Raw genomic sequence first — 14,498 nt, forward strand, 5'->3', positions numbered from 1 at the left:
TGCCGTGTCTGCCACACAGAGAGACACAAGAGGATGAGACACTGGGTTACATGTTCTGGGACTAAATTAAATGGAGGAGAAGACAAGTGGCCAAAGCTCCAGGTTCTAGGATTTGCTGCCTGAGTCTGTGTTCTGCTGCTTCTGATGAGTGACCTGGTGTGAGTCGCTTTGTATCTCTGAGCCTCCTTGTCCTCTTTAGCAAAACCAATACGGTTATGCAACTTTGCTTATATGATTCTGTGGAGACGACTGAAACCCAGATTTCTTTATTTCAAGATAGACACTGGTTCTTTTTGTGAGAGGCCACCCGTGGGTAAACATGGGCGATAATAGGTCGGGAAATCTAGAGAAGAATGGGGAAGAGAAAATGAGACTCTACCAAGAACGAGGAAAGAGAAAAGAGGCAGTCTCATTCTTTCAAACTTGGCCTACTGCATCGAACGCCATGTTGATTAAATTTATCACTTAAAATCCACTGTAGCCTGAGTTCCTCTATCCAATGATTATATTGGTATAGATGGTTTAAAATAAATCTTTAACGGTGACAAACCATGACCCCACAGCTTCCAGCCAAGGCTTCAAGACCAACGCCTTTTCCTGTGTGCATCCCAAAAGCAAGAAAAGGGACCCCAAGAGAGAAAGTTACTGAGCAGAGGACGAATGGGAGAATGGTCACTCAAGGAATCCTCATCCAACTGGGCAGTGCCATCAGGGGCTGAAATACTGGTTGATACCATCAAGATAGTATTAGGCAAAATAGGGTAACTACTAAGACAAATGGCCCCATCTCGGTGACTTTCGGGAAGGCAGTTTACGTTTTCGTTTATGTCAACACTCCAAAATAATATGGTATTCATGGGAGAGATAAAAAGAGATGGCTCCGTGACCTCACCCAGGACCAAGACTCCTTTGACCTGGTCACTCTGCCAACCCTTACGTCCTCAGAGCCTCTTCCAGATGCTGGTGGATCAGAGAAGAGGGGGAGCTTGAAGGATTTCCAGGGGGGAACTTGGTAGGCCAGAATCCATGTTCCATCAGCACAATTCTGTCCTGTGGCGGCACGTAAATGCACACGAAGCTGGGGGGAAACTGTCCATCTGTGTGCCCAGGAGGAAAATGGAAACCACTTACTGAACAACTTTCCAGTCTCTGCCACAAGGTGTGGAATGCAAGAGAGACAGTGAGTGCAAAGCCCTAAGTTTAAATTAAAAATGTCGACTTCCCAGATACAGGACACAGAGCCTTGACTCTGATTCTTATGGGGGAAAAAAAAAGTTCTGAGGCTGAAAAGAAATATGGAGTACTGATTGGCCATAAAATTACTGTTACCAAGAATATTTTTTATCTTTAAATAAAAACAAGTATAATGTTGAAATGGGTTAATAAAGGAAGTATGGATAGTAGACTGTCTTCACCTCTTATGTAGCTACATATCCCCAAGACACTTAAGTTATCTGAGCCTCAGGGAGCTCAGCTATAAAATAGGGCTAAAGCTGTCATGTGTTCCATGTAACTCTTGCCACACTCATGCATATGGAAAAAAACAAATTCAGTAGCCTCGAAGAATAATTTACTCTTCTCATGCACGTGTAGGTTGCATTAGCTTCCCTTCAGGCTGAAGGTCTGCAAGGTGTTTCTTCTGTGCTTTTTCTGGGGCCCAGGCTGAAAGAACAGCGAGGGCAGAGACGTTGGAGGGAGAGTGGAGACGTGCAGTACCCCCTGAGTTATTGGCTCAGAATTGGCACACTGTCACTTCTGCTCTCACGGCTTTGTCCAAAGCAAAGTCACGCAACCCTGTCCAATATATATGGGGCTGAGAAACAAGTTCCATCCATTTAAGTGAGTGATACCGCAAAGTCACCTGTTAAGAGCTTTCTAACGCAGGCGAGAATGATGACCCCATCCACTGTACTGCCGTCTGTAAGGCTGGTGGTGACCTAAATATATATCAAATCGCCAGTCCCATTCCTGGAAACATAGGGGTTGAGTAAAAGCTTGATCATGGTAATGGTCATAACGATGATGATAATGATGCATTCAGATCTTGTATCCCAGTGGCTCGGAATACATCAACCGGATGGTGCTCCATTCGGGTTGCTGTCTTTAAAAATAAATACATTGACAAGCAGGAAGAGTTGAACACGAGAACCTAGAGAGCTGGAAACTCATGGGGACCTGAACGTAGTCTGAAGAAGAGTGGCCCATAGACAAATGAACGCACCCGAGGACCCGAAGCCCTATCACATTGCCAGAGGCGTAAACTTGAGGTGCAATGGAAGCCGTGCCGCCTGGAGGAATCCTCTTGGAGCAGAATGGGTTGGGACAGGAAGCCTATGAGCAAACCTGATGGGCCTGGGCTATCAGCTTGCTGAGCACCGAGGTGTGCAGTGCCCAGGGGTCTTTTCCTCCCTAGTTGAACAGATGAGCTTTGGGGGGCAGGTGGATGCGTCAGGGCAGAGCCGGGGCTTCGGTGCTGGAAAAGCTCATCTTGGCTCCCCCTTCAGTTCCCCCTGGTCCCGCAGGGCCACTGGTCCTCCGTTGCAATGTGTGCGTTGCATTTCATGTTGATTCTAGAAACACGCCGGGTGTGTCTTCTCCAAGTCCCCAAGCCCCACCAGGGCAGCATGAGACTCGCCAGACGCCCACCTCCCCCTCCCCCTTCAGCTTGACTCTCCCCTCCCCATTTCTCCCAATCAGCCTTAATTAAACTGTTTGAAAGCTGCAGCTTGATTTTAATTAGAGCAAAATTGAAAAGATTAGAATGAAATTGGCCAATCATTGTTTACGGGCCGTTGTTTGAGAACACAGCAGGGCTGCGAAATTACCTCCACGCCAGGATTCTTGAGCTCTCGCACGCAGTGGGAAGGACAGGGCACCGGGACCAGGGGAGGGATGACCTCATTTCTGCCCTGGTGCCTTCTAGAGTCACAGGGCCCGAGATACCATTTAACCAAATGACCCCTGGGTGGAGGTCTTCCTGCCTGCAGACCTCTCCTATGCACAGCGGAAAAAAAGAATGACTTGGGAAGTAGGACATTGGTGGACGGTGCCCTTGCTCGAGCACAGGTCACGGGTCATTGATAGCATGGTCTGGATCCTAGTCAACTGCTACCACTAATCAGCGGACTTGGAGCAAGTCACTTCTCTCAGTTTCTCTGTCCCTTCAACTGTAAGAGTTGAGTAGTGGATTAATTAAATCTCCTTTTTCTCTTTTCCAAGGCCCTTGTATGGTTAAAATAGTTGAGCATGTGTGAAATTGTTTGCAAATTTTTAAAAACCTTAAAGAATGCACCATACCAACGTAAGAGATCATGGTTTTTATTATCGTTTCTTTTTATAGCTCAGATTAATCATGTCTGATTCATTATAGCAGCAGAAGCTCTAATGGCCCAAGTACATTACAGTAATCTGTTGTTGAGATAGGAATCTCCTGATGATGTGATGTGTCTAGAAATACTGCCTTCTGTTCTGGAGCCAAAGCACGACAGATCCCTAACATGTCCGGCTAGAAAAGGCAAAGCCGTCTTGGCCGAGACACTGAGGTAAATAACGGGTGTCCCTCCATGCACATGTGGGCTGTGACGGTTCCTGCTCGTGCATTTTTCAAGATGAAAAACGTGAGCCTCATGACAAAGAAGTAACCGTAATGCCCCGGCTTGGTGCCACTGGGCCCTGGACATGAGGTTATTTCAGAAAAAAAAAAAAAACAGCAGCAGGAGAAGACCTTTTTGTCTAGAACTCCTTAGGAAAATGAGCACCGCAAAACACAGCCTCCTGCGTCTGATTGGCGAGTCCCAAGCTGGTTGAGAAAGACAGTGTTCCAAGAGGAAGGAGGGTGCAGAGAACAGAACCCCAACGTTTACCCCGAATCAGTTGAAGTGGGAAATGTTCCTGTGGGCCACCGGTTGACAGTTTAAGGAGACAAAGTAAAGTCACAGGAAAAAATGACAAGAAAACTATTCATGTCCCCGGCTTAAGGCTGATTCATCGTTTTTCTCCAAAGGTCTTAAATATTTGATTCAGTGACTGCTCCCGTATCTCCCTTCATTTTTCAAGGAAAGCCAGCCATATTTTTCTTACCAGCGTGGTCCACACCAAAGCAGTCCGTTTGGAGCACGACGGTTCAGTCCCTTGCCGCTCACTGTGCAGTCTCTCTGAGCACCGCGGTGTGGCGGGGGGGTGTGCTCCCCTCCAAAGAGACCACTGAAAATACAGTAGAAGCGTTAAAAAAACAGAGGGACGAGGTTCCCTGTCGCAGAGGGATGCATGGTTCCAGGGCTGCCTGGTGACTTCTCCCCAGCCTCTCAGGGGGTCCCTGAGAAAGGCCACTTGACTGAGCCGGTGGAGACTGCCCGGGCTTGCTGGAAACTGCATCCGTTCCCTCCCAGTAAACTCAGCCTGGAGTCCAGCTCCGGAGGAGGGAATGGCTCCCAGACACTGGGATCGGGTGGCGCCAAGCCTGCAGGGGCACCGCGGTGGGCAGGGTGGGGAGAGCTAGGTGCCCAGGATGGTGGGACCTGACTTTCCAAGTGCTGACTGCATTGAGGGCCGCCTTGCATTGCGCCTGACCCGTTTCCCCACCCCCCAGAGGTGGAAGGATGAAGTATTTGTTAGAAAACAGGCAATGGAGTCATCAGCTGTTAGCACGTGGTCTCCGCACAGCCACCCACACGGTGGGCCGCAAATCTACCGGATGTAGCCTCAGTGAGGTGGGCTTCCTTTTAAATACCTGTCTGTCTGTCTGTCTGTCTGTCTCTATCATCTATTTTTGAACACTCTCTCCCTCCCTCGGGCTCCACGGGGAGGGAGAGATCCGAGCCTTCCTGAGGGCTGGATCAGTGCTCTCAGTTGACAAGCCAGAAAAGAGGTCCTGGGTGCAGCCCCTGGCAGGGAAGGCCAGCCGGGCTCTTTCTGGGTCTCTCATCTCCTGGAGTAGTGAGACCCTGCAGGGGGTCCTGGCCGGCAGATTTGTGGCTGACCTTGAGTGACACAGAGGAACGCAGTGCTGAAGGGTGGCTGGGGACACGGAGGCCCACTTTTATTGGCATTTTTTAATCGGGAGCACCGTGGCGCTGTTCGGTGGTCTCATCAGGACCCCCTCTGTGTTGAGACCCAGAGTTGGCTCAGAGCTGACCCGGTCCCCATGCCCCACGGCAGCTCCTGTCCCCGCTGAGGTCTGGCGTGGCTGTGGCTCAACCCTCCTGTTGCAGAATCCCCTCTAAACCCGTGTACAACCAGAAACACCCTTTATTATGATCTGGACCCTTAGTGGTAAGTGGTTTGCTCTCTTCAGAACATGCCTCTCTCTTTATCTGTGCATCTGGAAGTGCTGGTGAGTCTGACTGATTCGGACACTGGGATGTACCTTCCCCTCTGGATTTTACCTTTCTGAGACTTGGTCTTTGTTGATATTAATGATTTTATGAGTCCGTTAGCCTTTTGAAAGAAATGAGATTAGAGCTGATCTGCAATATGCCAGAGGAAGTTGGAAAATGGGGTGAACTTCTGCTGGTGACGGCGATGAAGCACCCTCTTGAGGTGCCCCGTGAAAACCTCTTCCAGGCAACGTCCACCTTGAAGAGCTCTGTTCGCCCTGTGGCTCAACCCGTGTGTCCTTTATATAGTGGCCTCTGCTGTTCCAAAGGCCCGTTCCATAGGGATGACTGTGCTGTTTGAAATGTTTGCTTTCTCCGACTATTTACTGTGTAACAAACACAGTGGGAGAAGATTTTAGGAGAAATGGCTAAATTGAAATGGAGATTTACTTGATGTCTTAATTGAAACAAAGATGATGGCTTAATTGAAGCAGTGTGTGTTAATATAATTGATATATAGAAAACATTCTTTTCTTAGGAAAAAAAAGAGCCTTGATTATTTTATTACTGGAAAAAACTGCTAAATGAAAAATCGGAAATGAACATTTATTCTCTGAATAGCTCAGGCTGCCTTCCAGTATTGCCTTCTGAGGTTTTCGGATGCTGGAAAGAACCAGGTTAATACATTCTGTAAACACATTTTTACCACTTTCTGGCTCAAGCTCCATTCACAGATGTTTCCCTATTATTTTGATTCAATGAAGGACCCCAAAAGGCAGGGAAGAAAACTTATTGGAGTAGAAGACAAAAGCACTAGAGCCTCAGAGTCTGAACCTTTCTGTGGCTTCTGCCTTGTGCCTAATTCTGATACGTGTATTGGTCAGCTTTCCATTACTATAAGAAAATATAAGAGGCTGGTGACTTTATAAAGAAAAGAGGTTTATTTAGCTAATAGTTCTGGAGGTTCAAGGGCATGGCACCACATCCGGTCTCCTTGGCTGCATCATGGGGTGGATGGTATCACGGTGGAAGTGTGTACAACAGGGAGCAATCACATGGTAAGACAGGAAGTCAGAGTAAGAGGAAGAACCTGGCTTATTCTTTTATAACTCCCCTTCCAAGAGGACTAACAGGAGTGGCGTGAGAACTACCTTAATCCCTTCTCAGGGCAGAACCCCTCTGACCTTTCTCTCTACCTCTTAAAGGTCCTACCACCTTTTTTGATTGCTGCACTGAGGACCAAGTGTCTAACATTAACCTTTGGGAGCCAAACCACACCCACACCATAGCAGCACTCCACTGTAACTTACTGTGGAAGCAGATTTTGCTGGGGGTTTTGTTCATTGGTTGATTTTCATAAACATAAGCCCTTTATATGCATTCTCTTGGATTCTTTTCCTATTAAATTCTCTGTTGAGTTTCTTCAAATATAGTCCCTATTTCTCTGCATTCTTTCTCCAGTGAAACTCTCCCCAACACACACACACACACACACACACACACACACACACACACACACACACACACCCCTCCACCCACAGTATCATGATTGCCCTTAGAGTTTCACAGAGGTCATATACCATAGTGGTCAAAACCTATCCTCAAAAAAGACAGCCTGTGTTCAAATCTTGAAACTGCCCCCTCTTGCCTGTTACCTACTGGGCAAACTGATGTGTTTGTGCCTCAGCCACATCATCCATAAGACGAGGATAATTGTATTTCCCCCATTATAGGAATTTTTTATTAGCTAATCCTTCTAAGATGTTTGGAATGCCTATCACATAGTAAGAATTCATTAAATGTTAGCCATTACTTTTTATTCTTTGCTCATAAAATGCTTCCTAAGACACCATCATTCATCTTTCTAGGTCATTTGTTATTCTGTGTTATGATTCCGGAGCAGCTGTGGAAGTTGGATTCCTCCCATGATGCTGTGGGTGTGAGCTTGATTTTTTGGTCAGCCTCGATTCCTCCTCTTGCAAATGGGCCTGTGGAAACCACCTGAACCCAAACAGGTTTTGCCATGGTACAAATGTCTGGTGCTAACTGGTTAGGCTGCAACCTCTTGCCCCCTGTTTCATGGTGTTTTGAATATCTCATAAATTCATGTTTTGTGTTTTGTATAGATAAAGAAATGGAATGATCTGGATAATAAAACTATTTTTGTTAAAGGATAGTAAACATTTAAAAAATATTAGTGAGAAATGAAATGCTTAACTTCAGCTACACAAAGGGAAATGTCTCTGCAGAAATAGCTGTATGGCGCTGACCTCGACTGCTAGTGCTGGGCTTTAAGTTCAACTCTCCCACTTCCTGTGAGACTTTATCCAAGTCATTTAGTCTACCTGGGTTTTCGTTGCTACCAGTGTCACCACCAACATGCTTGTTGGTTGGTTTTTGTAAACATTTAAATGCATTCTTTTGGATTCTTTCCAGTGGTGAGCACACTGGCTTTTTGTTCTGGTTCTGGTACCAACTGGTTATGCTGCAAACGGCTTGCCCTCTGTTTCTCAGTTTTTTTTTTAGTTGGAATTGACCTTCTCATCCAGCGTGCATGCCAGCCTCTGGGTGGGCTGCAAGTGGGTCCCAGGCATGCAGATGTATTGGTCCCCTCATCCTGGGGGCAGCTGGGCAAACACTTGGGTGGCTGGACTTCTTGCACTGATCTCTGGTGGGAGAGGCTCCATCCATGACTCTATTGCTTCCACAATAATGCAGAAAAACTGAGCGAATACTATTGAGTGTTTGCTCCTAGGAGTTGTGTGACATTGGGCAAATTACTTAGCTTAGCTTTCTGAATGTCATTCTCCTGATTTAAGTGAGATGCACTCCAAACTACTGGTTTGAATAAAATATGTGACTTTCCAAGTCTAATGTCAAACTGAGTAAGCGTGAAAAACTCTAAGACTGTTGCTTCTTTGGGCGCTCTTTAACACAACGAGTGAGTGTGGCGGTGATTGCTGTCAGAACAATCCCAGGGAACAGGGATGCAGGTGTCCGTGGGCTGCATCTGGGTGTGAAGCACAGCACAGTCTGACCAAGCGACTCTTCACTTGCTGGGCTTCACACATGGACAGTGGACAGGCATTGGATGTTGTCTGTATCTGCTAAAAAATACACAAGAGGACTCAGGCAGTACACTGAGGACCAATCAGACAAAATTAGACCTATTTCATTTTTAGAAATCAAACCTAATTTTCTCATTGATAGGTGTTCACATTTACGATGCTTTATTTCATTTCAGATCAATCGCTGATTGGTTGTTTCTTCCACAAATTCTCATCCTGTAACTGCTTTTTCTTTTTTTTTTTTAAATTCAATTTTGCAATAATCTGCAGACAGCTAGAGGATTAGGAAAAACTGACACAAAATAAATGATGCGAAGAATCTCTCTTTCTATCATGCCACAGAAACAGGTTGGACATCTATTTTTTGCCCTACCGTTAGAACACGTAGCACTGTTCTATTGCTAGAGAGAGAGCTGAAGGAGACAAAGAAGCCCCCTGTGCGCTTTATATTCTAATGGAGATAAAGGGGATAAAAATGGATGGCGCCGGTGGGCGGTGAGTGTGCAGTGGAGCCTGGAGACGAGCGGGGGAGGATCCCCTTGGGGTAGGGGCACAGTGAGGTATGCCTCTCGGAGGAGGAAACTGCTGGGCGGTCCCCAGTGGAGTCCCCGGGCTAGCTGGGCCACGACTACTTTTTATTTATTAGGTTTAATTAAAGTGAGGTCCACCTCTACAGCAAGTGGCCTCTCTTTCAGGGAGAGGCCTTGACTGTTCTAAGGAAATTATAGAAGAGTGCTTCCTTCCACCTTAAAAATCTCCAAATAGAATTCAAAAGGAATTATTAGTTAATGAGGTCTAGGGGCAGGGGGGGACCAGGTCTGATGACCTCAAGGGCTTTGGGTCCCTATCTTTTTGCTTCTGTTTTTCCCCATCCTGGTTCCATGACTCATCAACGCAATGGTCCACCAGCCCATGAGAGGTGCTGGTTCCCATGCAGCCAGTTGGAAACGAGGTTGGGCAAACCATTCTTCACCCTGCCCTGGGATTTGGGAGAGAGAATGCTTTTGACAGATACCCTGTACTTTAATTAAAGTTTAGCATCTCCTGCACAAAAGAAATAACTGATAATATGTGATTAGAACTTGCCTGCTTAGATAAATAAAGCCACACAGCAAGGATTTTTACAGACTTGGTTAGAACCAGGAATTATTAGTCACCCATTGCTCTTTGTCTCCCCGTGATGTTGGGCTCCTGCTCCCCCTCTCCATCAGCCTCTCGGGTTCCATGTGGGGAGTTTCTACAGCCTCACATTGGCATGGGCTTTCCTGTGTTCCTTTTACATTCTTTTGTTTTTCTGCAGCCCCATAATTGCACTCCCTGGCTTTGAGGGGGAAGGGCAGGCCACAGCTTTGCACGGTTACACGAAGGCAGAGCCAGGGTGGCTGAGGAGGTTGCAAAGATGCTATCTTTTGTTGCTTCCTAAGGCAGCGCAGGGGTCCTTACAAAGATAATCTGGGAGACAATGTAAAACTCCTCTCTTACCAACGAATGTGATCCTTTAAATTTCATTCCAAGACCAAGATTCCCATGAGAAGTCTTCCCCTTTAGCTTGCAAACATCTCAGCAAGGAACAAAGCATGAAGATTAAAGTCCTGAAGGACATAGACAGGAACTCGGCCGTCTCCGGAATAGGGCTTCTCAACACAGGGGCCTCTCAGTCCCTTTCAATGTCCAGGTGACATTTGCACTGAAGGTACACCAGCAGAGGCGAATGAATGCTGGCACCTTAATGTCAGTCACACGGAATGACACGGTGGTCATGTGCTCTTCATGATGACGTCCACACCCCTCCACACACACCTTTTGCAGGTGCATGCTAGCTTCACCTAAGAATGTCCTCAAAGCAGTCACCTGTATTACCCTTGGGGAACCCTGACCTTGAGTTCATGTCTTTGTAGCATTTTGTCTGATGATGCGGGAAGCGCACACAGGACACCTCTGAGGCTACCGAAGAGCAACGGTGACTCAAAAAAAAAAAAAAAAAATCCACCTACGGTTGAGTTGCAAGATGATCCAGCAACTTCTTTCATGGAACCCCATTTTTTTCTCAAAAGCATAACCAACAGTCAATGGGTATTCAGACTTGAGTGGGTTGGCAGACATTTTCTCAAAAAAAAAAAAAAAAAGAAGAGAGAAGGAATCCAGCTTCTTTAAGAACACTGACAGTATTTGTTACCAATGATGAAATTTAAGCTTTCAACTGAAAATTAGAATTTCGGAAAACTTGTATTTGTCATTGTGAGCTTGACAGCTTCCTAATATTTAAAGACTCTTCTGATGAGATTGGTGGTGATATTAACTAATGTGATGTTTTGATGTTGTGTAATGAAAAGTGTCAAAATGTAGAGGAGCTGCATAACTCAGTGATCTGATATTTCCAAGATGACCCATGCTGCTGTTATATAATTGTGCAGGGTGAAAAGGTCCATTCAAAGATCAGTAGGGAACACAAGACTTCCATGTGGCAGTACGGAAGTGTGTGGATGTGGTTCCAGGTACCGTACTGTAGCGGACCTTTAAGAGGTGACCATTTGTTTAGTGTGGTCCTAAGGACAAAAACCTTACCAAGTGACCACGGACCGAGTGTAGAAACAAGACCAGGAGCGCAGCCTCTTCTACTGAGCCAGACGGGAGCGACATTTACAAAAAGGCAAAGCGCACTGCTCTTCTTGTTAAAAAAAAAAAAAATTGTCTCAGGACTTGCAGCGACTGTCATAAAATATGTTATTTATGTGATACGTGGTAGGTTTAGCACTGGTATCCTCCCATGAAACAATAAATAAATCTTCCTCAGTTTTAATTTCTGGAATGGTCAATATCCAGAGAGAAAAGCCACACAAACAAATATGGGCGGTGGGATTCACTTTGAAAAGTGTGAAGGCGATCGGAGACCAGGACGTTGGACAGTCTTGGCTCTTGGTCATCTCCTGGGACGCGTTGGATCACCATGTTGGTCTCCCTGCTACCCCACACTGCTGGCACGACTGCCTTCTGTGGGGGAGCCCCATCAGCCTCCCTCCAACAAGGGTACTGGGTGGAGAGGTGCTGAGACAGAGCTTCCTCGCAGCCTGAAAACGGCAGGCCAGGTCAGTGGGGGTCCCCAGCTGGGGACCAGGGCTGAGGTGCAGACGGGGCAGGCCTTCCTGGTCTGTGGCCTCTTGTTCTGAAGCTCAGTGAGTTTCCTTACCCCGTGGCTCTTTCCCAGGGAGTTTGCCCGTTGGAAGGTGAACAATCTGGCTCTGGAACGGAAGGACTTCTTCAGTCTGCCTTTGCCTCTCGCCCCAGAGTTCGTCCGGAACATCCGCCTCCTGGGAAGGAGACCCAACCTGCAGCAGGTTACTGAAAACCTGATCAAAAAGTACGGCACTCATTTCCTACTTTCCGCCACCCTTGGAGGTAAGCAGCATCTCCAGCCCAGCTAACGGGTGCAGGGTGCTGAAACAGCTAGATGACCTATTGAATGGAGCTCCAACGGCCTTTTTTTTCCTTCCTGGCCTATTATTTCCTGAGAAATTCTGTCTGGTGCGTTGGAGAACAGTGCATTCTCCTGGAATCCATATTCACCCCCAGAACATTTCTGTTTGCTTAAAAGCATCCTCCTGAGATGGGGGTGCGGGGTAAGGTCAGGGCACGGCCGGCTCCTACCAAGCATGTACCAGCAGGGGGCGCTCCCAGTTTTCTTTTTATGGAGCCATCGAAATATTAGCCATTTCCTAATATTTGCTGAGGCCACAGATGTCAGACCCACAGGCAAAGAAGTAGATGCCTGTTGAGTCCCTGACGGCTGCTTTCTCTCTATAAAGAACGGTAACCAGCCAACAACCCAATTCCAACAAGATTCTGGGTTGGAGACTCATCCCCTGGTTGGGGGGGAGTGTGGGGGTAGGACGGTGCAGTGTGACGGGGACCCTGAGGGGACTGAGAGCTCTGAGGAGGCAGCGTCCTCTGCCCCAGAAAGAAGAAAGCAGATTTGTTATCACTATCCAGGGGACAAAGGGAAGCTCTCCCAGGGCGCAGGCCAGCGGCCGGCATGGGGTAGGTGTGGAGTGTTTGATGGGAGGAGAGGTTCGGTTTCCAGCCTTTTGCCCTTTCCGAGGGAGCAGAAATAGCCCTGGTGACTTCTTCTAAACAACTTGAGAGAGAGGGGGAACAGGCTCTTCCCCTCCGGGGGTAGATCGCCTGAGACGCAGATCAATAGAGGATGTTAAAGGGATAAGCTGGCGGCGAGGGCTGAGCTCCGGGGGACTTAGAGAACTGAGGAGGAGGAGGGCCGCTCAGGCATGAGACCTGGACCCTGTGGTGCAGACAAGGAGGTGGCTTCAAAGATGGGCAGGGACGGGAAGAGATCCGCAGCAGGGCAGCGCGTCCCCCCCGCGCGTCTGCCCTGGCCAGGGGTTTCATGTTCTTACTGGCAGGGATGGGGGCGTGGAAGGCCTCACCAGTGAACCCATGCTTTTCTGTTCTAGGAGAAGAGTCCCTGACCATTTTCGTGGACAAGCGGAAACTGAGCAGAAAGGCAGAGACAGCAGGAGGTGGCCCTGTCCTCGGGGGCAGTGGGAACAGCTCTGCCGTGTCCCTGGAGACCCTGCACCAGCTGGCAGCCTCCTACTTCATTGACAGAGAGAGCACTCTGCGCCGGCTGCACCACATACAGATAGCCACCGGGGCCATCAAGGTAACCGCCTGAGGGAGCCCGGAGGCCGGAGCCCTGAGCAGCTCCAGGTCAGCCAGGCCTGAGCGGCCAAAGCACAAACGCAGCATCCGGTGGAGTCTCAGCTGGTCCTCAGACAGGGTCGGTCATTCATCAGACAGGGTCGGTCACTCATCCCACGGCACACATTCCTGGAGTACCTGCTCTGAGTGGGCCTAGCCCAGGGACTGTTGGGGAAGGTAGAGAAGGTCCCTGCCTTCTAGAAGAGGACGAGGTAATAAGCAAAACCAAGTCGTTTCAGATAAAGAAAAGACAAGTGTCCTAGAATGTGGGAGGGACCAGCTGATCAGGTCAGGAAGGACACTTTGAGGCTGAGATGGAATAATAAGAACCCAGCTGTGTATAGCGCTGAGGGAGGAAAGTTTGGGCAGAGCAGCATGTACTAAGGTCCTGAGGTGCCTTGTTGAAGCACAGAGAAGGCTGTTGGTGACTGCAGAGAGGTGACCAAGAAAGACGCTGCTACCAGATGAGGTTCAGAAGTAGCCTGCAGCCAGATCACATGGCCATGATGAGTTTTGATAAAAGTCCAAGTGCAGTGGAAAACCACAGAAGCGTTCTAGAAGGGGAGTGACATGATCTCATGCAAAATTTTGAAAGATCAGGAGATACTCTGACTTCAACGACTAGGATCTCCATCCCATCTTCTCTTCTTACATGTAGGAGATTTTTAGTAAAATTCCTATTGTTCTAGGGAAAATTAATCAAAATAATTGACAATATGGATTTTTAAAGTCTAAGTCTAAAATGAAGGTGGTGAAGAGACATCAAATACGTGCCATAGGCTGATTTATCCCAGCTGAAGCTCACAAGGACATTTTGTTCATTCATTCGCTCGTTTGACAAATATTCACTGAGTGCCTGCTATGGGTCAGGCTCTATTCTGGATCCTAAAAATAACAAGAGCGGACAAAACATATAAAATCCCACCCTCGTGAAGCTTGAATTCCAATGGTGAAGCCATAGTTAGATACACACACAGTGCCAAGTGGTGACTGATGGCATGGAGGAATGGATCCAGGTATGAGGACATGGGGACCAGGACCTCAGGTCTAACCTCTGAAGCAGCACCCCTTACACAGAGACCTGAAGGAAGCAGGGGAGCCGTCCACGTGGGTCTCTTGAGCGACAGCCTTATGGACGGGGGAAGAGCAAGTGACAATGTCCCAGGGAAGAGGCTTGGTCTTCCATGAGACCGTGGGAGCCCTGTGTGGGGTCTGGAGGGGGGTGAGAGATCCGCTGTGGGGTGCAGGGCCCAATCATCAGGCCCTTCCTGATGGTGGCTTAGACCAAGCTGGTACCCTAGGGAGCGAGAAGTTGACAGATTCAAAATACAGTTTGATGGTGGAGCCTGCAGGGCTAGGTAATGGGTTGGAAGAAAGGATTCAAGACTAACAGCAAGATTTG

At 47.8% G+C, this 14,498-nt stretch overlaps 1 protein-coding gene across 3 annotated transcripts in view; it reads left to right on the forward strand.

The window, feature by feature from the left end:
• The window catches only part of Brinp2 (BMP/retinoic acid inducible neural specific 2), a 102,104-nt gene that overhangs the window by 70,617 nt on the left and 16,989 nt on the right, over positions 1-14,498 (forward strand). For all 3 annotated transcript variants that reach the window (XM_040278095.2, XM_040278096.2, XM_005319769.5), the window contains exons 3-4: positions 11,589-11,779; positions 12,850-13,058. In XM_040278095.2, coding sequence (XP_040134029.2) covers positions 11,589-11,779; positions 12,850-13,058 — 400 coding nt within the window. The remainder of the gene's footprint in view (positions 1-11,588; positions 11,780-12,849; positions 13,059-14,498) is intronic.

Source organism: Ictidomys tridecemlineatus, chromosome 10 (genome assembly GCF_052094955.1).
Source record: "Ictidomys tridecemlineatus isolate mIctTri1 chromosome 10, mIctTri1.hap1, whole genome shotgun sequence".
Lineage (NCBI taxonomy): Eukaryota > Metazoa > Chordata > Mammalia > Rodentia > Sciuridae > Ictidomys > Ictidomys tridecemlineatus.